The 27237-nt window shown below is 52.3% G+C and overlaps 1 protein-coding gene across 5 annotated transcripts in view; it reads left to right on the top strand.

Moving 5' to 3' along the window:
- RNF220 (ring finger protein 220) overlaps positions 1 to 27237 on the top strand; it is a 217715-nt gene that overhangs the window by 83726 nt on the left and 106752 nt on the right. For 3 of the 5 annotated variants that reach the window (XM_030953260.1, XM_030953261.1, XM_030953259.1), the window contains one exon: positions 7016 to 7090. The exons of the other annotated variants lie outside the window; for them this stretch is intronic. In XM_030953260.1, coding sequence (XP_030809120.1) covers positions 7016 to 7090 — 75 coding nt within the window. The remainder of the gene's footprint in view (positions 1 to 7015; positions 7091 to 27237) is intronic. 5 annotated transcript variants of the gene reach the window in all.

The raw sequence follows: 27237 nt of genomic DNA, 5'->3' as shown, positions 1-27237 counted from the left end.
CACATCTGCCCCCCTGTGCATGGGTGTTCTGGACCTCTAGCCCTTGCTGGGTACTAGTATGTGTTGGCCAGTCTCAGTGGGAGTCCTTACCAGAGACATTTTTTAGCTAGCTGAAGCTCTTTAGTTCACATGGCAAAGGCCTGGAGTCAGGAGTTTTTCTTCCTATGCTTGTTGTAGATTAGAACTTGTTTGAAAAGTTTCCTTCCTGGGAAAAGTTTTAAATAAAATTGTGGGGGAAAGTGGATTCTTTGCTATGAAAGTTTTAAACCTTTCAGAAGGTTTTTTAAAGCCAGTTGAAGTGTAATGAAAATTTAAGGTATACCATCCTTTACCTTTAAGGGAGACTATACCTTTGTCTTTGAAAAGAGAGATTTGGGCAGGAGGAAGGGGCTAAGAATTGCACTCAAACCAGCATTTCTTTTAATTGAATGGAAAAATTTTGAAATCATTTGGTCTGTTGAAAAAGCCATACAAACCTGAAGGAGAGCAAGCTCTGAAATCCTTGTAAAATGCCTCTTTCATTCTGGCATCACCAAAAGAACTTTTGTTTTCCCACAAGCAGCTGTGCTGCTTGGTGCTGCCTGTCCATGGTGTGCAAGCACATGGCCCTGGGCTGGCCTTGTGTGTGTCCCCAGGCTTTGTCCCACAGAGGGGTAGGGGGTGGCATTTGGAAGTCAGCATTGCCGTGGTCCCACCCCTCTTCAAGGCTGCACAAGATTCAGTGGCTGTAGGACCAAGCATCACTGCCACACATGTCAGGATTAGGAGTCTGAATTGACGGTAAAACACAGCCCAAAAAAAAAACCAAACAAAAGCACAGAGAAGTGCTTTTGGTTATGGTGAGAACATGGAAAAGTGTCAGAGTCTGTATCTGCTACAAGAGCCTGTACCACTAACCTGCTCATCCCTGAGTACCCACCTACTAACCACAATTCCCTGTGGCTCATCATGTGCTTCCTGCCACTCTTTCCCTGAAACAGTGAAACAGGGAATCCTGAATTTGCAGACTCACAGCATTGGTGCTCTCATACTCCCTGTGCTTGATGTCAGGCTTTACACATGTAGAATAGAGGAGGAAATTGCCTTTGCCAGAGGCCCAAACCTCGTGCACGTGCCATGCAGACCCACACAGGACTGATGGCCAGCACAAGGATATAAAATACAGTGCCCTGCCATAAAACATGCACTGCTAGTCTATATATTTTGCAATCCCTTTAAAGATTTTTTTTCTTTAAACCCCTCACCCTAGCTCCCTCCCCATTCTCCCCCACAAAAAATTATTATAAAGAATTATTGCCATTAGTACGTCTTTCCCAGTGAAAGGAGAAAATCGCCTCATTCATAATTTATACCCTCAATTACTATTAATAAAGAAATATTTCAGCAGAAAATCGCCTGGGAAAATTACACGTAACATTGCATTAACATTCTATTTGAACATTTTCATCACATTTGTTATAGAGTTAATAAGAGGGATATGCTCCCCTGACTTCTTCATGAAATTATGGGCTGCCTATGATAGTTTAATCTTTTAGACTTTATATAATATATTCACTTTACTAATTGAGCTATCCAAGGAGCAGTTAGGGATGTTCTTAAACGTAGAAGACAAAGTAATCAGGGCCGTGACTTCCTGACAAGAAGATCTTCTTCCGGAGATGAGGATCTGCACGTGTGAGGGGCACAGACGTGTGTGTTTGTGTGCAGATGTGCCACTACATTAGCCCTTCCTTTAAAGTCCTGCCTGTATTTGGAAGTGAACATGAATGAAGGGTGGGGGTGATTTTCTGACTTTTGAAATATTCCCCAAAACTTCCATTTGTATTTCAGAGTGAAAGGGGATCTGGTGAACTTGAGCAGACAAAGCATTATTTTGGGAATAGGAAATGCCCAGCATGGGGAGCTTCTCAGGAGCAGCACTTCGTGTAGACAAGCTTTTATGCTCAAATTCACCCCCACCCACAGTCATGCACAGATGGTCTCCAAATCTCTGGATAGGGAGGTAGGCTGGGGTGTACAACCCCTCTTCTGCCCTTCCTGCAGCTTCTGCTTCACCATGTGATGCCATTCAGGACACACAGTGCAGAAAGGCTTCCCCCCAGCCAGGCTACAAACAAACCCAAAACTGGGCTCCAGCAAGAAGTGAGGTAGGTGTGAGCAGTGAGAGATAAGGAGGCACTTGGAAGATGGACACCATGACAGTGCCACCATGGGCATTCCTCTGGACAATCTGTCTCCAGAAAGTGTAGCAACAGGAAGGTTTTGGTAACTCGCTCTTCTGCTCCTGTGCCTGCAGCACCTGGAGCCTTGGTCCAGACTCAGCTGCTCTTGGACCCTTCCTTGCACAGATGCAGCATTGGGCACTGAAATTTGAGCCCCTCTTCCAGTCTGGGACCTGAACCCATGTCAGGGTCTCTCTGCGAGATCCTCCTTTCCCCTCCATATGCACACAAGGAGACCCATATCACATGTGATCCAGGACTCCTGGCTTCAAGCAGGAGACTTCCCAGGACAACATCAGGAAGTGTTTTCCACCAGGTCTATGTGAGAAAAGGCTGCACCATCAGAGTGCTGGAGGTTGCTCACTCATTAAGCCTAAGTGGCTGTAGCCCCTGGCAGGTACAAAGGGGGATCCATCACTGCAGAGCAGTGGCCCTGCCCCTGGGGATGAGGTGAGCTGCTGTTCACTGCCCTGATAAAGGAGGCTGCAGTCGCACAAGATCAGCTGCTTCATTTCACATCCACGGGGATCTCACATCCCCTCTGCATCCACTGAGACCAGGCATGGACATGGAAAGGGTGACAGGACAGAAGGTGGCACACAGGCTCCTAGGTGAGAGTTTTCAGTCGCCTCTGCAACCACTCTTGTGACTCCCAGCCTCTCCAAACTTGTGGCCAATGCTGACAGCAAGCCAGAGGTTTAATGAAAACCTCTCATGTGTTGGGATTCATTAGCTGGAACTCATTAAACAGCAAATAAGTGCCTGGATGTTGCCAACTGAGTCCTGCCAAAAGGAGCTCCTGCAGGTGAGGCAGCCTGGGATGGCAGGGAACCCCCATACTGGAGGGCAGGCAGGTGAGGTCCCATCACTCTGCAGCAGAGCAAGGCCAGTGCATGCCAGCAGAGATGGGAATCAGTGTGGGAAGAGTGCAAGGGGGGTTTGGCAGTAAGCACCCCTCCTCCAGCTCCCCAGGGTTAGCTTGTTCACAAGGCCTTCAACCCATCATGTCCATCCAGGCTCAGCCATTCAGACTCCTGGAGTGACACCCAGTTCTGTCATCCAGAAGAGGAGCTAAGCTCCTGCCAGCCTTGCCCTCCCAGCCCTTGTGAGACCACTAGGAAGAGAGGTATGGATGACTGACAGCAAGATAAAAGGTGACTGCAATGTAAGGTGTGGAGAGCAGAGCATCCATGCATGGCTGCTCTAATGCTTTCACAGTGCAGCATGGCTGTTCCCAGCTGGCTTCACATGGAATGCACTGCCCTCTCACTGCTGAGCCTGCAAAGAATGTTTTCCTGGGGGTGGTTTGCCACCAGCCAGCACTGATGGAGGCTGTAGCCACCTGGACCACCACAGAACTCTGCTGGACAAGCAGCAGCCCATGCGAGGCCACATCTGCTCATTGCTTCCGAGATGGGCAGGGGGCCGCAGAGCTGCCATGTGTGCTAGTACATGGGGAGTGCAGGGAGCTGGACATCTTTCCAGGGACCTCATGGGCAGCCGAGAAACAGCAGAGGCCAAGGAAGGTGAGGCTTGAACTGTCCACCCCAGAGATGGCCACTGCCTGTGCCTGGGCAGGATGGACCATGCTGTAAACAGGACAAGGCTTGTAAACAGCACTCCAGCTGGGACAAATTTAGCCCTTTGGGGTTGTAGCCCTGGCGCGGCAGGACACGGTGTCAGGGTATTGTCGAGAGGGGAGAGGGAGAAAGAAGCTGAATAAACAAACACAGCTTGTCCCTTTTTCTATTTTCTTTTTTTTTTTCTTTTTTTTTTTTTTTTTTTTTTTGTCCCAGCCGGACAATTGTTGTTTCAGCCGGACAATTGCCCTGCAGATTGAGGGAACAGGCTGGAGTTCAAGTGAATTTGGCTTCCAGTGCCTCCCTTTTCACATTGTGTTTTCACATCAGAATGTATCCTGGCATACATGGGGAGAATGTCCATACCTGTGTGTATGGATAACTCCATGGATGCTCTGCTCACATTTTTGGGCTGGCCCACAGGGATAGGGGCTGCTTTGCATCCCAGGTGAAGCTGAGCAAGCTGGCATTGTTTATATTGTCTATCATGCAGGACTTAGCTTTCCCCTTATGCACCAGAGTAAACTTGTGGGTGTCCAGCACCACACATGCAAGGTGATCTGTGCTCCACATGCATCTGTTTGTGCCTCCAGGGGTAGAGCAGCTCTGCAGGTGTCCCTCCACAGCAGAGGGACGCTGTAGAGTTGAAAGTCTTTGCAGAACTTTAGAAACAGAGATCAGCACCCGACTTCCTTTTCTCTTTTTCTGTCATAGGGTTTGGACAAGTCATATTCCCTTGACAAAGTCATCTGTGATCTCCGGAGCAAAAGGCATGAATATTTTCTTCCAGTCCTGCTCTGTGAGGATCCATGTCTTTTTCTAAAGGCCGTGTTTGGACGCAGCCTAATTTTCACATCTTAATTTTATTTTTCTCACATCTTTCTCTGACACACACATACACACGCATGCTTCTATTGGAAAAACGATTTTAATACCCATGGCACATTGTCCTGGTGTGATATAAAATCCAATGACATGTGGCATTTGGAAAAGGTCACTTCCCCCATCAGGATTCATTATCCTACCTCATCCTGGGAAGCCATGGGGTTGCCCCCTCCTCTGCAGACCCCTTGCCCCCTCCCTGGCTACAGGACTCAAGCAGGGAGAGGGGATGAGGCATTGGGTGGCCCTGCCATGGACCTTGGCAGTGTCGGGCAGTTTCTGCAGCGAGGGCTCTTGTTTCTTGTTTGATGTCCCTGCACTTCCCAGTGCCTTAATTTTCTTCCTGCCACACAGCAAGGGGACTTACAGGGATGTGTTGCTGGGAAAGCTCTGTGGGGTGCACAGCACTGGGTTTGGCTTTTGCTTGCCTCCCCCTGCTCACCGCTCCCTGTCTGCTCCCTGTTGAGTCAAGGCTGGCACTTGTGGAGCCTTTGCTCTGCTCGGTTTCATGAGGGAAACGCTCCTCTTCCCTGTTTCACTTGTCCAAATGTTTGGCTGGGTTGGCTGGGAAGTGCCTGTGCGTGTCGGTGCTCACTGCCACCTAGGCAGAACTGAGAAGAGAAACTGGAGAACAAATGGAAAGCCCAGCTCCTCACCAGCTTCCCCACCAAGCATGGGGATGCTTACAGCAGGGCCAGAGTGACAAGCTCTCCTGGTGCATGTTTTTGCCTTTCCTTGGACTTATTTCTGCTCAGTCTTTCCCAGGACCATCTTTGTCCAAGCTGTTTCCAGCCCAACCTGTATCTATTCCCTGGAGGGCAGAAGGGTGCAGGTCAAACTTGCTGTGGAGGTTGTCTAGGGGTTCTTGGGGGATGCAGTCCCTTGCAGAGCCAAGCATGCACTGCTCCCCATAGGCTGTTCCATGGGAAGGGAACTGGGAGCCAGGACTTTTCCACTTGTTCACTAACTACCTTGGGGCACCTTGGCCAAGCTGTAACCCTGTTCCCCACCTAGAAGGGAGGGGAGAGGTGAGGGTGGGTGCACCGAGCATGCAGTGGGCTCCAGGCTTAGTGGGAAGGGCAGGAGGAGGGAAGCAGGAGCAGTTTTTACTGGAGGCAGAAGGATTCTATTTCCAGCAGGGAGTGGGGTTTAATGCTTGATGAAGGTGGCTTCTCAGAGTGCTGAGGGTGATGGTGACTGGAGCCCCTTCCTACCATATAAACACCAATGAGTTATGGGTACCCCAGCCTCTAATTACGCAGTCAGCCCCAAATAGGCTGTGTCTAACGAGGCTGACAGACTAATATCTCAAGAGCCCTTAATGTGTTATCATCTCTTGCTGTATGACCTCATATTTATAACTGCTCTGGTGGGAGGTTGAGAAATGTCCTTCTCTTCCCCAAGCCCCCTCCCCAACTTCCCCCCCACCCAGAGCAGCGGCTCTTCAGCCTCATCTGTTAGGATCAAGAGGAGAGAGGCGACTTCTTTCCATCCATCATCAGAGGAGTTCATGCTATTAGATGATTAAAGACATTTTTTATAATATTTGGAAGAGGCTTTGAAATGTCTCTCAAACAGTGTGATTAATGCCTGCTTAACCCTTGCCTGGCTGGGATGGCGTGGTGGGGAGGCAGGTGCATCCCAGGGCAGGACTGCCCAGGCACATCAGCGGTCACCCAGCCGTTGGGCACCCCTGGCCCTGACAAGGTGTGATTCATGAGCGTGGGGCACCTGCAGGAAGCTCTGGCCTCCAGGCAGTTCCTAATGCACCCGGGGACTTTGTGGTTTCTGAGGCTGCAACGGTTGGGGCAGAAGGAAGCCCTGTCTGCCCCCTCTCCAGCACTTCCACAAGAGGCCCCAGGGTTGTGCCAGTCCAGGTCTGCAAGCTGAACCATTCCACGCTGATGCTGTGGGTTTCAGGGATGGGCAAGGAGAGGGGGTGAACAACCCGTGCCCATTCCCAACTGGCTTGAGCTGGTGGAGTGCTTGCTTCCCTAATTTCTTGTTCTTTTTACTCTGTTGCTCCAGATGAAGTCTCTCACAAAAAAAGATGAAGTCTCTCTCTTAGCTGCCCCAGTAGGATCCACCTTTAGGGTGTTGCAACCTTGCTCCAAGTTTGCCACAAAGACCCATGGGGCTGGTGGACACATTCACACTGAAATTGGTGTCAGCATTGTCTCGTATCTGCCGAAGGCCAAATTACTGGTGTTCCCTGATGTTAGTTCCCTTGGGGGAGTGGAGATTTGGCCTCAGATGGGGGAAGTATGCCCACCTCCTTTGATCATAGGCACAATGTTTCATAATCTCAATTTCTTGTCAATTGATTGCCAGATAGAAGCGACAACCAAAGAGGGCCCCAGGCGTCTGCAACTGCCACTCATCGTATGATTTTAACTCTCCCCCTCTGTAAGTTTGCATTATTTTCTTCTTGTTGTTGTTGTTATCTAAAGAAATCTTCTCTCCCTCCCCCTCCAAAGAGCCTCCTAGAAATTTGAACAACTTTGTTGATTTGGTACTCAGTGTATAAATAGCTAAGAAGGGTTAATGCATGATTAATAGGTGTTTTATTAAAATGATTGCTCTGTCATTATAAAGTCAAAAGGATCAATAGATTTCTTATAATCATGGCTTAAAATCATCTTTAACACCAGTGCTTATGGGCTTAAAACCTGGGACAGGGCATTTAGAGGACCTGGGTGGGGGGGGGTCTCCTGTTAACTCCTTCCAGCTCTTTTGTCACCTGAAGTGTGACTTCAGATGCAGAAAAGTCAAAATGGGGCTGCACATTCTGTTACAGTTACCATCCACCTCATTATTGATGGGTATTAAAATTGTCAGAGCTGAGTGACAGAAAAGGGAAATGGAAAGCAGGAGAAACTGGGGATGCAGCTGGATAAATGCTCTTTGTTACAACAGTCAGCAGCACCTGAGTGGAGCGAGGCTGGGGCATGGCCAGGCTGTCTCTGATCCATTAGGTGCCTCTGCAAAGCAGCAAACATTGGCCAAGCATCGCCCACCACAGCCTGGCTCTTTTCTCTGAGTTATGCTGCCTCTACACCAGGGTAGGGTGGGGGGATTCCAGCCTTGCACAGAGGTGAAGTCGTGTGCCTGGTGTGAGGCAGTGTGGCAGTGGCCAGGGAGGCCTTGCCCAATGCCACCTGAGTCACCTCAGCCCCTGGGGCTGCTTTTCCAGCAGCTGGATGATGGTGGCTCTGGTTGGCCCAGCCCTTTGGGATGTCTGTTCCAAGCTGCTGTTTGGTAGCTCCAGGAACACCGTGACAAATCCCAGAGACGCTGAGCTGCCGACCCCCAGTGCGAGGTCTCTGTGGGAGGAGGTGCTGTTTAGACAGGCTGACACAGGGGCATCTGAGCCAGCCCAGGCAGGGCGAGTGCAGCACCTCTCTGCCCCCTCACTGCCCCACACAGCAGAGGAGAGACCCAGAGGTCGTGCAGGGGGTCTGTGGTGCAGCCTGGACAGCAATGCAGAGTACTGCAAGAGCAATTGGCGCTGTTTCCTGAGTGATTCCCGAGTGTTTCCTGAGTGATTTTGGCAGCCTCAGCTGTGGATGTTGGCTACACCACTCATGCAATGGAGACCTAGACCTGCTGTCTAGTGAGCAGAGGAGATGTTGGTGTGCTGGGACCAGTCCTGGTGGCCTGAACCCCATCCCCATGCCTCCATTTCTGCCCCCCAGGTGCATCTGTGCCACTTCTGTGCAGCCCCTGGCACTACAAGCCTGCCCAAGGTTGGAGACTCACTCAGAGGCTGCTGGGATCTGGTGCTCTCTGATGATTTGGCCATGCAGAGTGACTCTGCTGCAGCCCCCTCGCTCACTCCCTTGCCCTGCATGAGGGCTCAGCCCCACTCCCCACCAGCCCTGCTCCCTGCCCAGCCCCACAGCCCAGGATTCAAACCAGTCAAGGTGACATAAAGGCAAGGTCATCCTGTTACTTTCCCTTTCTCTTCCCTGCCTCTCCTGCGCTCAGCTGCTTCAGGCTGGCTTGAACAACTCCTGCCTCACAAGAGATCCCAAGTTTACCCCGTCCATCTGGCAGGTGTGTACCTGGCACAGGGATCTCAGCCTGCTGCGAGGATATTGCTGCCTCCACCTCCCACCCCCACCAGTGCTCTTCGTGGGGGTGGGCAGAGATTTTACAGATTCCCTGCATCCAGCCCTCTCCATCCCTGTCTCATTGCTTATTTCTGGGCTATTATGTTCGACAGGGAGAATTTGTTTCTGTCCGGAGCAGATCCCCGGACAGTCTCAAACCTCTGAGGATTTATCATCCTGAGCTTTTGTTTGTGGGTCTCCAGGACCCTCTGCCCCAAGCCCAGATGTTTCTCTGTCTCCTCCATGGAGCCTGGTGACCCCCAGGAGCTCTGACCCTTCTCTTCCCTGATGGATGTCCAGTCATGCAGCTTCCCCACGCCCTGGTCACACACATGCATGCAAAGGCTGCTGTTGGGGGCAGGATGCTGCAGTCACAGAAGCAGGGGACCTGTCTGTCTTACCTATCTGTCTTACCACCAGGAAGGTGATGGCCATGAGTCTTTCTGGCTTTGCTTTCCAGGCCTGCCAAAGGAGGTGGCCCAAGGCAGAGCACACTGGGCTCCCAGCACAGGAATCTTCTGGGATACTGAGATCACGTTCAGCCCACCCTGGGACTGGTGGGGGAAGCCTGGGCTTGTCCCTTTGAGCCCCAAATTGCATCCCTGCTTGCCTCCCTGCTCCACAGCAGCTAAGCAGTGGGGAGGGCTGGGCACAAGCAAGGTGTGACCCCCCTTGCTTGTCTCAGGGGCCAGCAGGGACATACCCTTATGTCTAGTACAGCTGAAACAGCAGCAGCTGCCTGTTCTGAGTGACAAAAGGGTGACAGTGGGGCAACTCTACATCTAGGCAGATGTTCAGCTGCCCTGTGACCAGCGTGGGGACTTTGGGGTCCCTCCCAAGAGGTTCAGGTCTATTAGGACAGAGCTATTGACTGGCGTAGTTAGCAACTGGGGTTGTGTTTTCAAATCACTACCACTGCTGTGTTAGGTGGGACCCCGCTTGTCATCCTGCTCACTTTCATCCTGTCGCAGAGGCCACTGTGTCAGTGACGGAAAGCTGATCTGGAGGGCAGTGGAGTGTGACAGAGAAGGAAAGGGGTGCAGGGCTGGTCCACCAAAGCGCCGCCCCTGCAGCCCCATCCCCTCCCTGGCTGCCCACATTCCTCTGCAGCAGCGCCAGGAAGGGGGGGACCAACCTTTGGCATGTTTATTGACACTCCCTGAGTTCATACTGTGACTCTACAATCTTTCCCTGAGATTATTAAGAATTAATTGATCACTTTTATATTCCCCCCGATACCCGGTGCTGCTTTGCGACAGGCGGCAGGAGGAGGGAAGGGAGGCGGGAGGAGGGTGGGGTGTGTGTAAAAAACACACTGATAAATGTTAATTACTCTTTTACAGCCCTTGTCAAATTCCAGAGCAAGTCGTAAATTCATTAAACTCTAACGGATTAAGCACATGCAGCTTATTTAGTCGCCATAAACAAGATCATTTGGATGTTGATTTTCCCCTTTTTATTGCTGCAGCAGAAAAGAGGAAAAAATCAGATGAGGGAAGCAGTTGGTGGTTACGAGGGAGTCAGAAAAGTTTGGATTTATTTCATATCTTGTTTCCTTGCTATGTGGCAGCTCTTTGTAGTGTATCAGCCCTCGGGTTGTGCCAGCATCTTTCCAGGGAGTCTGGCCACCCCAGGAGCTGTGTCCATGCCCCAAGCAGCATGGACAGCCCTGGGATGGCAGGGCCATGTTGTCCAAAGGGTGTCCATGTTCTCTCCATGCTCCAGCAATGCCTTTATAATGCTGAGGCTCTTAAAGACCCAAGCAAGACCTGGATGAGCAGAGATGGGATGCTTGAAGACCTTTCAGTGATGTTTTAGGTTGTGATTGCTGCTCTGCTGTCCATCATGCTGGGAGGTCTCAAGGATGAGTTGTGTCCAGCAAGGTTCATCCAAGGCTCTGGGATGCAGGAGTCTGCTCTCAGCCGCCCTGCAAAGGACTGTGCAGACTGGGTTAGCACAGAAGCAGCTCTGCTCATTCTGGGATGTTTCAGCTCATTGAATGCCATCCCCAAAGTGCTGACTGTGCCCAAGTGAGATGACCCCAGTCAAACTCAGCCAAGAGAGAGAGGAGGCAGGAAAGGGGAGCCATGCTGTTAGGCAGGGACATGGTGCCTTTGGCTGCTCTGAACTCAGGAACGTGGCCCAAGGTCTGCCAACCCACCCGGTGAGCTTGCCATCCTCTGCTTGCCTGTGTTAATAATCCAGGCTGGCCTCCTGAGCTGTGGGAGCGGTGCAAGGAGAATGAGAGGAGGGTCATGGAGATTAATTAATACTCAGGACTCTAATTACAAGTTTCTTCAACACAGGACTTCGGATGAGGAGCAGGTTCTGAGGCAGCCCTGAGTCCTGCTGCCCCTCAGCTGGCCCTGCTGAAATACCTCCTTCTGCCTTTCAGGAGTGGTTTTACTGGGAAAGGGGTAGCAAGTGGGGGATAGCTGATGCCTGGGCACCAGCACCTCCCAGTGCAGCTCCAGGGCTTCAGGCTGTGTGTCCAAAATTGCCACACTGCTGCATAAATCCGTCCATGCATTGGGCTGAGTGTTGGAGACCTGCTGCCATCCTTAGTGTGCCCAGCTCCCTGCCTTGGTCCAGTGGGACAAGAGCAGGAGGTGGCCTGGGGGACCAGAGGTGCTCGGTGGGTGTCACAGCCTGGCTCTGTGCAGTGGAGGGTGCTCCACAGCTGTGGTGCTGGCAGGAGCCTGGCACTGCGGGTCCTGTGGTGCTGATCACCCATCTCCAGCAGTGCTGGCCCTGCTTCTCCAGCCTCTCCCAGCCTCCAGCCAGGCTGTGCTCACCAGGAGCTGCAAGCAGCCATGCACTGCAGGCAGCAGAGGGAACTCTAAACACCTCACTGGAGCGTGCTGCCTGGCTGCTGCCAGAAAAATTTTGGGCTTTTACTTTAAAGTCCTCAGCAGCTCTTCACCTAAAGGAGGTGGCCTGGGACTGGAGGGGTGCTGACTTGCTCCCACCCGATCTTAGCCCATCTCTGCAATGGGTGCACACCCAGAAGCTGTGAGTACAGCCTAACTGCCCCAGCCCTGCTCCCCTCTGCATGTGCCTCTTGAGGGGCAGAGGGAAGGAGAGGAGCTGCCAAAGTGCTCAAATAGGACAGCAAGGAGCTGCCAACATTCATAGCCCCATTCCTAGCAAGCATTTCCCCCTCTCAGCCTTTGCATCCAGTACAATGTGCACAGATGCCAGCAAAAGCATCCCTTGCCCATCAGATCCCTCAGTGCTTTCCTGCTGTGTGCAGGTGCCCTCCAGAGATCTCCCTGGGGTTCTGAGCGCAGGCAGGGCATCCAGGGGTTAACGGAAGGAGCATGTCCCATGCTAAGCAGTAGCTAACAGCCACCAGCTAATAACTTTATGGCTTCAAAGCAGGGCATTTATCATGCTGAAGTTTGTTTATTCACAAGTTATATAGCACATTATACCAGCACTGTGTTTGGCTGATAAATTCTCTGTGACAAGCAAGGCTACCAATGGGGACTCACCAAGTCCAAAAGACCAGTAGCTTTTTCCTGAACTCTGCTTTCTGAGATAAGGGTGTTTTTTCCCTCTTTTGTTTTGCAAGGAGGAAAGCAAAAAAATTAGACAACCTGTAAACTTGGGAGAAAAAAAAGATGGAGACTTGTATTGGATAAATTGTCCAGTGTTGTGGTGCCCCAGTGGGGGCATAGGAGAAGGTTCTGATCCTAGTGAGGACCAGGACCAGGTGAGCTGTGTTGGCAAGTGATGTCTGTGGGCCCATGGCTTCATTGGGCATATACTGAGGGAGCACTGACAGGCTCTGGGTGTCTCCAGGAACAGCCTATCTCAGTCCTATTTGCTTTCATGGAGGGTATTTCTTTTTTCAGAAGTATAGAAGGTGCTCTGGCTGCTCTCTGGTTCTCCACAGTGTTTCTAAAATGAGCCATAATCACAGCATTCATCATTGTTTTGAGGTTACACATGTGTGGGATTTGTTACTGCTTTGACACAAATGCTGTGTTCCCCTGTACCCCTTGCTCTGGGTTCAGCTGCTCTAATCCCACTAATAATAATGACCTTCACATTTCTGCCTTGTTCTATCACGGGAGCCAAACCCACTTCGCAAACATTAACAAGCTCGGCCTCCCAACTCCATGCAAACATGATAGATCAGGATTATTTTTCCTGCTGCAGTGGTGGGGAAACTGAGGCATAAAGCAAGGAGTGTGCTGACCTGAACCCCTTTGCTTTAACCCATAGACCTCACTCCGCTCCAGTCTGGACCAGCGTAGGCTTTTCTAGGTCTCACCTCTGGAGCTGGTGGGATGCAGTGGGGCAAATCCTGATGCCAGGACCTACCTCTGGAGTGCCACTGAGGGTTCTTGAGGCACTCCTGCTGGGGAGTGGGGGATGCACTGTGGGGGTTGTGGTGTGCCAGCTCATCCTGGCCTTCTCCTGTGGAGCCATGCCCACAGTGCTTGTGCCCCTGCCCTGCTGCAACAAGCAGAAAGCCCCCACCATGGTCCAGTGTCCAATGCCCAGACAGGGGTATGTGGGTGCCCAGCTCCCTGCAGGAAACATGCTCTGATGTGTGCCTGCAGGGGCTGCCCGCTGAGGGCACCTTGGTGCATTTACGTGCGCACACACAGGTGTGCATAAGCACGGATCGATGAGTGCACTGGGTGCATCTCCATCTCCATTGCCATGTTAGGGTCCATCCGTGGCTGCCCAACCCATGGCCGTGTTGGACGTGCTGCCACCCCAGGCTGTGCATCTCTGGCTGCATCCCTGCTGCATGCCCAGCCGTGTACCTGCGCGGGCGTGCGCGGCCGGCCGTGGATCTGCATCGGTGCCTGCGTGCAATGGCCCCTGCAGGCTGTAAATACTGGCAGTGTGGCAGGGAGGTTGAGCGGTTTATGGCTCAAGGTCAGGCCCGTGAATCATAAAAAGGTGTCGGAAGGAGCATTAACTCCTAGCCTTCACTTGGTCTCTGTGTGGTTTCAGGCGGGGCCCCGGAGGCAGTGATTAAAGGGTGCACCTTCCCCTTTCAGTTTTACGGTAAAAGGAAAGCAGTAAATTAGAAGCCCACAGGCTGGGGCAGGCCGGGTCCCAACAGCACAACAGCTAAGCAAGTACCTGCCGTGCGCCCCGAGACTCCACTGCTGGCTCTGCACACCCCCAGCACAGCCCCACAGAGCCCCTTCCCATGGCAGGCCCTTTCCAGGGAGCAGTGTCCAGCCACGTGTTGGGCATGGCAAGGGACATCCCTCCATCCTTGCCCAGCAACAGTTTGGGGTGGCCGGGGCTGTTCAGTCCTGCTCACCCCAGAGAACAGCAGCGCCTCTTGCTCTGCACCTTTTTATGACTCCGGTTGTAATTAACTCCAGTAATAAATTTTTTTGAATCCAAATAGATATAATTAACGTTTAATGCCCCTGTTTTCTTGTGAATTGTCAGGACTATTAAGAGCTGAGTATTGATTGAAGAGGCATATGTTTCTGCAGCTGAGGTGGGACTGCTGAGACAGAGACAGAGAGCCCTGATAGAATGGTCAGGTCCTGTCCCACATCTGGACCTCAGGACAGTGAGCTGGGGCTGGAGAGAGTTGGGGCAACATCCAGCACTGCAGGGCTGACCCTGGCCCAGGGAAGCGGGAGGAAGGGATGAAGGTTGTCTTATTTTTTCCCACAACTCAGCTATGGGTACCCTCCAGCAATGTGGCCTTTGGTGAGCACTCAGTCATGGGGCATTGCTGCCAGCATAGGCTCTAAACTCCCCATCTCCTGGAGAGGGCTTTCAGGGACAGAGGTGTGAATCCACCCTGGTCCATTCTCATAGCAGATCCTGCAGCTGACCCAGCTTGCAGCTGCCCTGGCACCCTGGCTCATAACCACCACCATCTGCCATGAGACGTAGGAAACAGCACCTTCCCTGAGCTGCTGCTGTTGCAGCCAGTCCTGATAAGGCACTGTATGAAGGGCTGGGCCACTGCCAGACTGATTTCTCCCAGCTCCTGGCAGGGCCAGTGCACATCAGCCGCAGGATCACTGCAGGTACTGCAGCCCTTCTGGCCCTGCTTTCCTGTGGGAAGCTGGGGCTGGGCAGAATGAAGAATGCAGTCACACACTGTGCCCCTGTCCCTGGGCTGGACTGAGCATTAGGTGTCTCTGACAAGGAGAGGAAGGGAGCCTTGCAGCCTGCCAGGAGAGAAAACACTCCTCCTTTCCCTTAAAAAAATGTGCTTTTTCCCCTGGGGAATGGCATTGCGGAGCCCTGGAATTGACGCAGCTGCCAGAGGTGATGGATGGTGCCAGCTGATGGAGCAAAGCGGGTCAGCAGAGCAGAAACCAGCAGGCACAAAGAGAGAGCATCCCTGCTAACCCAGGCAGGCGGTGACACCCTGTGCCGGGGCTGGGCCCACAACAGCCCCCTCTCTGTTGGGCTGGCGTTGGCACAGCTGGAGTACCTGGGGTGCCACCCTGCGATGCCCCCGGCCTCGCCCCAACTGCACCCGCCAACAAAAAGGGCCTTTCTTCATCTCTACACAAGCCCTGATTGTTCAGATGCTTCCCCCGCTGCTGCCTTGTTCTTTTGCCCTTCCCAGAGATGGTTCTGGGAGGAAATGGAGGATTTGCAACATCTGCATGACCAGAGCTGCTGGGACTACAAGGTTTCAAAAGGAACTGAGACTTCTCATGTGAGTCCAGACCAGGTTGTCTTGGTGCCCTCAGCAGCCCCGTTCTAGGACATCTCAGTTCCCTCAGCAGCTGTGCTGTGTGGCTGTGCAAGCTCACAACCCACCCTATCTCAGTTTCCCCACCAGTGGCTGAGGTCTTGCTTCACCTTTGCAGGTGTGCAAAAGTGAAGGTCCTGCTTCACTTTTGCAGGTGTCCTTTCCACTCACAGGAGGGCAGGATATGTCCCCCTCAGGCGTGGGCAGGTGGGTAGGACTGGGAGGAGATCCCAACAAAGGCAGGCCACACTGAGCTGTAGAAAGGAAGAGCTCTTTGGAATGTTGGAGTAAAACAGCATGCAGTGAGCCCCAGGCTTGAGACTCGGGGATGCAGGATGCTCTGTCTCTCTGGTGGGGTCAGCAGGATCTTCACCTCCCTTTCACCCAAGCATAAGGAAGAGAAAAAGCTCCTGCCTCAGCTGGGAAGCCATACTTTTTGCTCAGATCCCGTTGGACAGAGGCTTACAATGTCCTCCAGGGATGTGGAGCTGCATTGTCCCTCCTGCAGGCTGGGGACACTGAGCAGGTCTCCCCCAGATGTGTGTCAGGAAGGAGCCCAGGCGTCCTGGCTCCAATCCCATGCTCTGTCTCCAGCTGAGGGATGTGGGCTAGCTGGAGCTGCTAGGCTGAGGGATCTGCAGGGATCTGAACCCTGAACTGTCATCTTTGCTCTCCAGCAAACCCAGCTGCTGAGTCCCTGTGCAGCGCCGACTGCTGCTCCGGCAGATGTGAAGAGGAGGAGTACAGGAAAGGGGCTCAGCTTCAAATCAATTCTGAGCACTGTGATAAGAATCTCTTATCACCCTTGTCATTGTAATGGCTGGGACTGAAATGCTGGGCTGAGTAAAAGTCAGGGTTTTGCAGGCCAGAGGTGAGGAGGAGACAGGGCACAGCAGGGAGCCATTGTAGCTCTGGAATGAGGTCCCAGGGCTTTGAGTTCCTGCTTGCTCTACAGCGACACTCTAAACCAGCTTTTTTTTCCCAGCCTTGGACCTGCCCCCAGCTTCTTTCTCCAGCTCCTTCCAAAGAAGAAGAGCTCCTGGTGACACAGATGAAACACAGTGAAGGAATAGGTCCAGCACATCCAGACCGTACATGGTGGTAAGGGGCACACAGAAGAGCAGTCCTGGGGGCTGAATATTGCCAGGAGAGACCAAGAGGGAAAGGAAGAACTGAGAATTTCATGCTCCCATGTCTGCAGCTTCCTCCAGCCCCTTCCCACGTTCCCCTGAGCAGGGCTCAGCCCCATCCCTTTAGGGGTGCGGCACAGGAATGCAGGTTCCCAGGAGCCAATGGTACCCAGGAGCCAATGGAGCTGACAGGGATCTGGCAGGGATTTCCAGGCCTTTGGGAATTCCCTCTGTTCTCACTGCTGTCCAAAAGCAATGGGTAAGGGAAAGGGAGCTGCTAAGCTTATATTCTCCAGGTGGTATTAGACTATATAGGGACAGCACTGAGTACCCTCATCTGTAAGAGGCTCCCCTGGTGCCCTGCTGATGTTCTGCCTTTAACCCTCACGCTTCTTCCCTGCATTTATTAACAACTGTTGATTGGGATTCCAAGGTCGTCAAGCCTTGCAGAGGTGCAGATAAAATCTAAGGCTGCTGCAGTCCCCTGCATCTCCAGCCCCACCAATCCCCTTGTCTATCTACAATCTCTCTCCTCCTGCTAAGTTTTTCTCTGGCAGACAAGCCCCAGAAGGTTAAACAGCAGCAAGGCCGCTCCTCTGTCCTCCTCCAACAACCATGCAGCTGGGGGATGTCAGCTTTCCACCTGCCACCCTGTTCCCCTTTGCAGGGGCTGTGTGGGATGCCCTGCTGCCAGGTGGGGATGGCCCTCAGCACTGAGGAGAGCAGCGCTGTTCCAAAAGGCTTGCCCAGGGTCTGCAGCTGCCTGGGAGGTTTTTCTGCTGGTTCCACAGTACAGGTGTCAAAAAAGCCTTCTTGAAAGATCCCATGAGCCCCCTGCACAGGGGTGCCCTGTTACTGGGAGCTCTTAGCCAGGCTGAGGTGCCCCAGTGCATGGCAGAGCTGGGGACTTGAGCAGCAGGGGCTTTGTTGGGTCCAGCAATTTTTCTGCTGGAGAGGATGACTCTGAGCAATGGACTAGTTTTTGCTATCATGGACCAGATCCAGGTTTCATGGCTGTTTGGTGGTCACAGAAATGGCCCACCACTCCTAAGAGACACTTCAGGACTTGCCCATTTAATTCCAGCAGGAGCAGTGTCACATCGAGAGAAATTGGCCCCACCAGAGGATTTATTCATTTCTCCTTCCCTCTGCCTCCTGACAGGGGCTGTGCTGAGATCCTCAGAGTCATCTCACTAAAGCCAAGGGGAGCTTAGGGCTTAAATGGTTTTCATGCGACACAGAAGTTTAGTGCTTGTCAACAAGTCTGAGGTCTTGCTGAAAAGCCTCTGCAAAACAGAGCAGCAGGGAGAGGAGGAGAGTAGGCACCAGTGCTGGGAAGGGGGAGCACATGAGCCCCATCTCCAAAGCACCTGCATACATGGGAACATCACATATCCAGCTCTAGGTATCCCCACTAGAAATTTGGCTGCCCCACTGTCCAGCAAGAGTTGTGTTTGGCCAGCTCTTAAGTTTAAACCTCATGGAAAAACCTTCAAACCTCACTAATGTGGAAAAACAGAGCTGGCCTGTAGTTTTCAAGCCCTTTCTTTTGTAGGCTCTTGCAGAAATAGATGCACACAAATGTTTTGTGTGCTGTATTCACCAGGATGCGTTTGCTGCTGAGGCGAGCCCGGGGCTGGTGGGGCTGAACGCTGTTGCAGTAACGTGCTGGCTCTGCAGATGGGGATAGCAGAGCTCAGAAACCAAACCCAGCTCCAGATGCTACTGAAAAAGCCTGCCCTGCCTGGGGAGGACATGGAACACACCCTCACCTCCTCAGGCATCCCAGGACAAGGAACACACCCTCACCTCCTCAGGCGTCCCAGCTGCCCCGCTGGGAGGAGAAAACCTTAAAGGAATTTTCTTTCCTTTTGGGGAGCTGGATTTCCTGGGTATGAATTAGTTTGAGCATGGGATAGCTCAGTTCAGGCTCTGGGACACAGATATGATACAGGGTGGATCTGCAAGGCACGTGTCACAGGCGAGCTGGCAGTGCCAAGGTCTGGAGGCCACTCATTCTGTGGGCTCCTGGGAAGCCACCCCACGCTTTGGTGGCAGCACAAGGAGCAAGGAAGCACAGACAGCAGGGCAGGCTGTCCCCACCATGGGCATGCTGCAGCAATAGCAGCCCCCAAGCCACCTGCTCCTATGGGATCTGTGGATGCCAGGGGGTCACTTGAGTCAAACGTTTGAGCAGGTTTGGGAGGAGGGCTGGGTAGCTTTATGGGCAGTAATAGCATTTACAGCCCTGCTGGCTGAGGCATTGATACACGGGGAAGGGAGAACTCTTCTCAGGAAAAAAAAAAATAAAAAATAAAAGCAACAGTATTTGGCCTCCACCCTTCCCAAAGGCAGGATTGGCCCCATCCTTTTACTGAAGAATCCTTGGTGGACTGATGCCCCATGAATCTGTGGGTCAATCCCACCTGGCACAGTGAGCATTCCTGTGCTGGTGAGGTGTAAACTCACCTGGTGTAAACTCATACTTCTCCATGGATTAATTAAGCCCTTCATTTTCATGGGAAGTGTCCCTTCCTCACCCCACTCCGTGGCTTTACCCTGACATCCACAGTGGCTGCCATCCTTGGCAGCTTCCCTGACAGGCAGGGATGGCAGGCAGCTCTGCACACACCCCATGCTGTTTTCCCATCACCTGCCATGGGGCCCGTATGTTTTCATTTAGTCAACATGGGGAAAAGCTGTAAAACATATGCCTGCTTCCCAAGGAGAGGGAAAAAAATGACTCCAACAGCTTGGTCCAGTTAACAGCTTGGGCTCTTGACTCTGCAGTTGGTTTTGCAGGCACTTTGTTTCATACTCCACATTAGCTGGCCCCCATCTCTGGCTGCGCCAAGGTGTGCATCTGTGGGGAGGGTATTTGGGAGCAAGGATGTTTGTGGGGAGGAGGATCCCCAGGATCTCGGGGAGCATGGTGGGGCTGTGCTGCCCCCTGAGAGCAGGCAGGCAGGAGCCCTTTCCACCCCACCCTTTGCGGGCTCCTGCCAGCACAGCTCCCCATCCATCCCATACATTTACCTAACGCTAATGAGACGTATTGATTGGAATGATGGGATTTGTAAAGGTCGCAGGGTTAAAGTACATAAAACCAGCCTTTCTGGAGCTGCAATATCAGGGCCGATGGGTCTGGTGGGAGAGATTAAAGGCCTCGTGCTGCAAGAATGGAGAGAGCTGACAGCAATTACATTTCAGATGTGTGCATAGTTATAACCCCCTCTCCTTGCAAGACAGGCAACCACATCCCCACCACTGTGGAGCAGGTGTCCAGCATCCCCTGCTTCCCTTTCAAAATCAAGATTTCAACAGAGCAATTCAGAGAATGAAAGAATGAGAGAAAACGTGAAAGGGAGAGAGAGAAAGATTGAGGACCCCATTGGAGAGGTCATGCCCAGCCCTGTCCCTCTGGTTTGTGTCCGTGTTTTGGGCTTCCCAGCTGAGCTGTTGTGGCACTGCACTATGCTAAAGTTGATGAAATGTGAACTCTGAAAACACCATGGTCCCTTTTGTTAGGGCAGGACTCCCACTACTGGTAATGAGATCATCTGGCAGGTCATTTGAGATCTCTGTCCCCTGGAAAAGGTTCATGTTCAAGGGCTAGAGGAGTCCAGATCCCCAGAAGCACAAGTACAGTTGGCTGGAGGTTTGTCCCGGATCAGGGTTAACAGGTCTTGGAGTAAGAGACAAATAAATTTGGACATCACTTTTTCTAGAGGTGTTTCTCAGCCACATGGGAGACACACAGGAGCTCTGACTCTTGTGTTCTGCTCTGGGTTGTGCCCATAAAAGTTCATTCCTAAATCCTCAGAGCCAGCCCAGCTCTGGTGGAGCCATCTTACTCCATCATCCCTCCTTGCAGGCCCCTCTCTACACCACGTGTTTGTTTCTTGGGCCAAAACAGGGAGGAGCACAGCCAGGAGAGCTGTACCACCTGAAGGGGGTGTGCTTTTAACATCCCAGGTTCTTGGCAGTGGTTATGAGGTGCAGGGGAGTAAAATGTGCCTCGGGGTCTTTCCTGCCTCTCCAGAGGAAACACACAGAGACACAAGCTAGGCTAAGGGATGTACTGTGTGGAGGATCAGTGTTGACAATATCACTACACACAGCAACAGCTGAATTATCTCCATGAGTGACCTTCATTAGCCCAGCTCCAGACAGGAGGAAGCTCAGCTCAGGGACCTTTCAGCCCCAGCTCATCTTGACTTCACATCACCCACCATTCCTCTCACAGCAGGATTAACACCAGAGGCACCTGGGACTCAGGAAGCCTGGCTCCATCTGGCATCACACCAAGCCAAGAACACAAGCAGGGGCTGCATTCCCCCAGGGATGAATCCTAGAAGGGAAAAGAAGCTATTTACCATGCAAGAAAAAAGGCACATTGCTCTCTGGTAACTGTAGCTCTCAGTGCCAAGGCAGGACTTAGCACATGGAGCGAAGAACCAGAGAGCTTCACAGCTCCTGCAGGGCACTTCTGCACAGCAACATTCCCCTGCTGCCCACCCACACAGGCTGGAGATTTAAATCCTTCCCCGGAGCCCTGCCAAAGGCCTGCCCTGGGCAGCAGGGACTTCCCCAGTGCTGCAGCTCATCACCAGGCACTCACCCATGCAGCTTGGTCTTTATTTATCCCTCGCTCCCTCTCAGATGGTAATGAGTGGTTTGCACTGGGAACTAAATGAAGTTGATTGCCCACTGGTGTCTGCCATTAGTGGTAATTAGTTAAAACATCAGAGTATAAACAGTAAATTGGCTCTAATAATTAATACTAGCACTCAAGCATATGAGAGACACAGAGACTGGGAGAGAATCAGTGGCAAGCTTGTAAAATCAGCTGGGACTGCTTTAATTAAAAAAGAAGGAATGTAAGTAGCACAGTATTGGAAAAAGGACAAAAGCCATCAGGATCTTGCTTGTTAGGAGTGTGGTTGTGTCTCCTCTGGAGTGCAGCAGGGCTGAGGATTCACCTCAAGCCTCTGCAGTGCAGAGGCTGGTCTGTCCCTGAAATGCTGGGATGCCACTGGTGTGATGAGTTTTAGCCTTGTTGCCAGTAACCTGGGGCAATAGGGAGGACTGTAACATGTGAATGTGCTCCTATAGATGTAAGGATGAGGCAGACAGGTGAGATAATCCCATGGGATTTTTCAGGGGAGATCTGCTTGGATCCGAGAGGCTGGCTTATTTGGCTGCTCTCTGCTTATTAAAGAGAGCTCTCTGCTCATTTGGGTGCTCTCTGCTCTTCTCTTTCCTTCAGTGACAGATTTGGCCTGAGGTACCCTTTGGGGAACGAGGGATGGTGGATAGGTCGTGGCAGGGAAGGTTGGGTTTACTCTTAGAATATTTTTTTTCCCCCACAGGTTTTGCTAACCTGCATCCTGCCCCTTCTTCCAGTCTCCTTCTTGCCCCTGTGCACCTTCCCCTTGCCCTGAGAAGGCAAGAGCTTCCCATAGCTCTCCCTTGGCAGAAACACCTTTGGCCCTGAGTGCCTTCAACACTTCATCTTAACAAAACAAAACAAAACAAAACAAAACCAAACCAAGAAGAAATCAACAAAAAAACCCCAAACAGCAACAACAAAAACCCAGCATAAAGCAGTGATGCTGGTGGTGCTGGGGTGGTGCTGAGCACTCGAGGGGGTACATTCCTGAGAAGGAGGTGAGCTGGCCATGCCCCTCGCAGCCCCTGGCTCGGGCAGAGGTGGCAGAGCAGCGTTTGGGGAGGACGGGGAGGCTGCATGTGCATTGCTATTAATCATCCCCACGTACGTTAACCATGCTAATGTCCTAAGTGACAATAGCCCATCTCAGCTCATGATTTAGGGTCTGTGAACGGAAGCTGGGCTCCTGGGAGTAAATGCGTGAATCCTGCGCTGGTACTAAACCTTCTAATAAATCTAACGCACACCAAAAAGCCCTGCGCACTAAATCCAGAATCCGGTAATTGAAACCCTTACAGCTCTCAGAAAAAGGTAACCGGCGAGTGGAAGTGAGTGTATGTTTTTACAGAATATATATCCTATCTGCACCTGATTATCTCCAGCAGAGACAAAGGAAACCTGCTGCCTCCTCATAAAGCACCTTGTTCCACAGACTTTAGATAACACCTTGGAAAATAAGAACCAAGCAGCCTCGTGCTGCAGGGGCTGATGCCGTGCTCTGCAGACATGAGTGGGCAGGAACAAGGAGCTGTGGCTCTTTGCTGGATCCCACTGCTGTCCCAGCAGTTGGCAAATGCCACTGGGACTGTGGGAGTCCATCTGCCTGCTGGCCTGGACTGTCATACCTTGGTGTCATGGGGGTCATGGGGCTGGCAGGCCTGGGGACAGTCACCGACCCAGCCTGGTTCAGGGGTGCAGTAGGCTGTTTGTTAGTACTGACAGAGGAACATTCCTGAGCTGTCTCTGCCCTACAAGCTGGAGGGGCAGAGGAAGGGCAGGACAGTCTGTGGGGCTCAGCATCCCAGCAGATGTGGGGTGGTGCAGGGTGGGTGGAGATTTTAGCCCACCAGCTGGGTCTCCAGTGCAGGGAGCAGCTGGCCAAGCAGAAGCCCCAGTGCAGGTGTGACCCCACCTCTGAGAGCAGAGGCACTGGTATGTCCCTGTTGTGGCAGCAATGAATTTGGCATCCCTCCCATGGCTGGTGTGTTTCTGATAGCCAGTGCTGAGGCTGTTTATTGTTTTGTTTACTAGACAAGAGATCATGTTGGTGTTTTATTCTGCTTTTAATCTCTGTTACAGACCACTCTGTAATGCCTTGGCAGGGGACTTAATAAATATAGTCATTTGGATAATGAATGGTGATGATAAAGGCAAGCTGGAGGGAGGGTGCAGAGGAGAGATGCTGCACTGGGCACCTGGTGGTGTTTGGAGGCAGGAGGATTGTGTCCTCCTGGGATCAGTCCTGTGCAGGGTCCCACAGCCCCAGCTGGTGACTGGGATACAGGGGCTGCCCAGTGCTTTCCCAAATCAGCATCTTCTGTTGTGTGAGGAGGGCTGAGACTGGCAGGGATGAATGCAGACCCCAGTGCCTGCCTGGCAGGAGCCATGGGCCTGACACCCCCTGGGGGTGGGGATGTCTTGTGCCCCTGAACCCCGAGGAGTTGGGAGCTGTTTGTGCACGCTGCAGCACCATTTCAAGCAGTACTTCTGTACAGTGACTTTCTGCGGGACATTCTCAGAAATTAGAGGACTTTTATTCACTCTCTCCCTACCTTTCACTTTACTGCTGCCTGGCTGTCCCTCTGTATTACTGTGGATCATCCTTGCAGCCTCTCTTGCCAACTCCCACCCATCAGAATCCTGCATCATTCTGGAAATGCCTCTGCACACCAGTGCAGCCGTTTTCAAGTGAACCAGTGCTGGGCTGCAAATGAGCTGGGCTGGCTGCCCACCCACATCTCCCATCCTAGGGCAATGGGACTGTCCCCTTGGGACAAAACCAGGACTGCCATTGCCTCTCCCCTTCCTCCCTGCCAAACCTGTGGGGAGCCTGAGCACCCTCATTTCTCAGGTCACTGCTTGGCTAATGGTCTATTAATTTGTTCAGTTGTCCCCTGTGAGGCAAACTCAATTTCTGGCTGAGATTCCTCCCTGGCTGTCGACACAGTGATGGATAGGATGAGTGGCTGTCAGCGCCAGCCCCGGCGCCCGCCCGGCACGCTGGGCACCCGCCCGGCTCTGCCTGCACCCGCCGTGGCTCCAGCGGGACCAATCCGCCGCCTCGCGCCCAAGGACCTGTCTCTGGCAATGAAAAATGACAGAAATATTTAAGGACAAATAAGGTTTACAAACCCAATTTAAAATTATTATGGAAGGCCCTGGCTGCAGATGGGCCCAAGCTGATTCGTGGTGGCAATCAAATCGAATTTCCTTATCGTTGTATTATTTTAGGGCGTTATCTGGCCCCATAATGCAGTTATAAATTCAATTTCATCTGCGAGCATTCATTGTTTACTGTCGCCTGTTTGCTGGGGAAAATGTAAACACTTTGCAGCCCTCGGCTGCAAAATTAATTTCTGGCGGAAAGCAGGAAAGAGGAAAAAAAGTGGAAGGTGCCCAAATAAAGAGAAAACAAGAAAGGTGGTGGCAAAAGTGCTGCCGGGCATGGCAGAAGAGCTGGTAGGAGTACCAGAACCATCTGAGCTGCCTGTACCAGTCAGCTGCCATGCCTGGCTACCACCTGGCTCCATGCTTGGGACGGCAGCGGATGGGAATGCAAGGGGATGGATGGGGATGGGCAGGGACTGAAGGGATGGGTCTCTGGGTGGCACTGGCAGCTCTCAGTTCTTCTCTCTGCTGCCACATTTCTCCTCTGTGCAAAAGGAGGAAGAAAATACTCAGTGACCTGATGGGGCTGCCAAGGGAAAGTTGAAGGTCTCCCATTAATTCCAGACTAAAAATGACAAATTCATCTTCTACGACAATTAAATGAAGTCAGTAATTGATGCTAATTGATCTTCAGCCAAGAGGGCTCTTACTGCTTTGCTGTGCTCTCCCTGATGCTCTGGCACTTTCCTCTCTTCCTCACTTCCTCCTGCAGCCCCCTGGCCGTGGGGATGTCCTCAGGGCCTCAACAGCTGCTCCTGCACTTGCCCAGCTCCACCAGCCCTAGGCATCTTTTTTGGCTGCTCACTTCGTGGAATTTGCATTTATTTCCTCTTTTTTTTTTTTTTTTGGAGGCAGGTACCAGGCCTGGCTGTGTTAGCGACAAAGGATTTATAGCCTACAGCTGTGTAGGTTTCCACTTAATTTTTATAAGCCCAGCATAAGAGCCAGCGGGGGGTAAAGCACACTTGGATTTTCTCTACTTAAAATATTACAATGTTAGCACTTTTGCCTGAGCCCTGAAAAGAGGGCGGTGGGGGGGCTGGGTGCGTGTGTGCGTGTATGTGTGTGTTTGGAGTTTTTTTGGTGTTGTTTTTTCTTCTTTTTCTTCCTTTTTTATGAGAGCCCTTTAATCTCAAGCCAATATGTCAAAATCAAATTAAGCCTTGGAAGGGGAGCGGGCTCAGCGTGCCAAGCTCGCTCGCTGGGCTGTAAATGTACAATTGTTTCTGGGAGCTGTTATTAAAGCGAGGTGAGTGCCGCCTGTTCGGGGACCCTGACGTCACATCCTCCAGCCGTGCCTGGGAAGCAGCCCTGGGAGCAGGGGGACAGGGCTCGGCCACGTGGTGACCACAGGGAGGGGATGAAGCCGTGGTGTCCCCAGAGCAGAGCAGAGGGAGGGTGGCACCAGCCCCTGCGTGGATGGGCTCGTGGTGGCCCCGGCAGAGGAACCCCTGGGCATCCTTTGGGACCCTTGGGGACGTGGCTTGTGTCTCCACATAAAAGAGCAGGTTGGGAACTCCTGAAGAAAACATCAGAGGGGGTGGGCTTGGGGCTTGCAGCAGGGTGTGGGTTTTGGAGGTAGAAGAGTTTACTCAACCAGAACATCCCTTGGCCCTTGTGGAGAAGCAAAAGGGGCAAATCAGGGGTTATTTTTTTAGTTTCCTGACTACAAGGTCCTAATGTGCTTTGGTTGAGAGGCCCAGTTCTAGCCCAACCTAAACCCTTTCAGGGTAGGGGGGCTGGCCAAGAGCCTCACCCCCAAAACCCCTTGCAAGGTATAGCGTCACTAATTTGTGGGGAGCCAGGCCTCTGTGGGACACCTTGATTAGGGGCAGAGGGGGCAAGCCTTACCTCCCTGATGTGGATGTAGGATTTGGGGTACTCTCTTGTGGGGTTCACACTCTGCAAGAAGGTCATGAGCCACTTTCCGGGGGTCTTACTGTGGTGAGATCCTGCCATCAACACCACCATGAGTGTTTGAACCCACATTTCTGCTCAGCTTTGCTGCAGGCAAAGTAATAGCAATGAAAATACTGTAAAGTATCACTGTTCTTCACCTGAGACAGTTTGTAATTATCCATAATGCTGGTATTTGACATTGTATTTACACTGTGCAGATCTTTAAGGTCATCACTTACCACTTTATTTCATGCAGCGGAAGTGAAACAGGCTGGAGAAGCATGGGGGGCAGTGAGGAGGTGTGCTGGCACGCTGAGATCTGTTCACTGCCCTCTCCCTCTGACCTGACTTCGACTTCTGCAGATGCCAAGGCAGGTGTTTCCTGCTCCATATCCCCAGATCCCTGGTTTGAGTGCATTGGCATGGGCAGCTTCATGGGAAGCCATAGGGGACTGGATGCCAGCAGCTTTACCATCAACACTGGGATGAAGACCCAGCACAAGGACAGCAAGCAGACCTCACACCTCCTGTTGGCCATGCCACATTGGGCAGGAGAGGCCAGCTAACGTTCAGAATAATTAGTCCTGGTTTGAGGCAGTGCTAATGAGACGGAGCAAAGCCGCACTGACGGGGCTGTCTGGCCATGAGCCAGGAGCTCCACGCCCTGCTGGGCTGTCCTGGGTGGACACGTGAGCTCATCAGGAGCAAACTGAGAGACACCAAAGGGTGTCAGGTGCTGTGGTGAGCGTTCCCTGGGGCTCCAAGGGCCATCAGCAGCAGTTCTGCATCAGCTCTGTGGCAGAGAAGGCGTGTGCCCACTCCAGGCCACTCTCACTGGTCTTGCTGGGTCACCCCTGGGAGCCAAGAGC

The sequence above is a fragment of the Camarhynchus parvulus genome, chromosome 8 (genome assembly GCF_901933205.1).
Source record: "Camarhynchus parvulus chromosome 8, STF_HiC, whole genome shotgun sequence".
NCBI lineage: Eukaryota > Metazoa > Chordata > Aves > Passeriformes > Thraupidae > Camarhynchus > Camarhynchus parvulus.
Note: the sequence above shows the minus strand (reverse complement) of the source record. Positions and strands in the feature narration are given on the sequence as shown.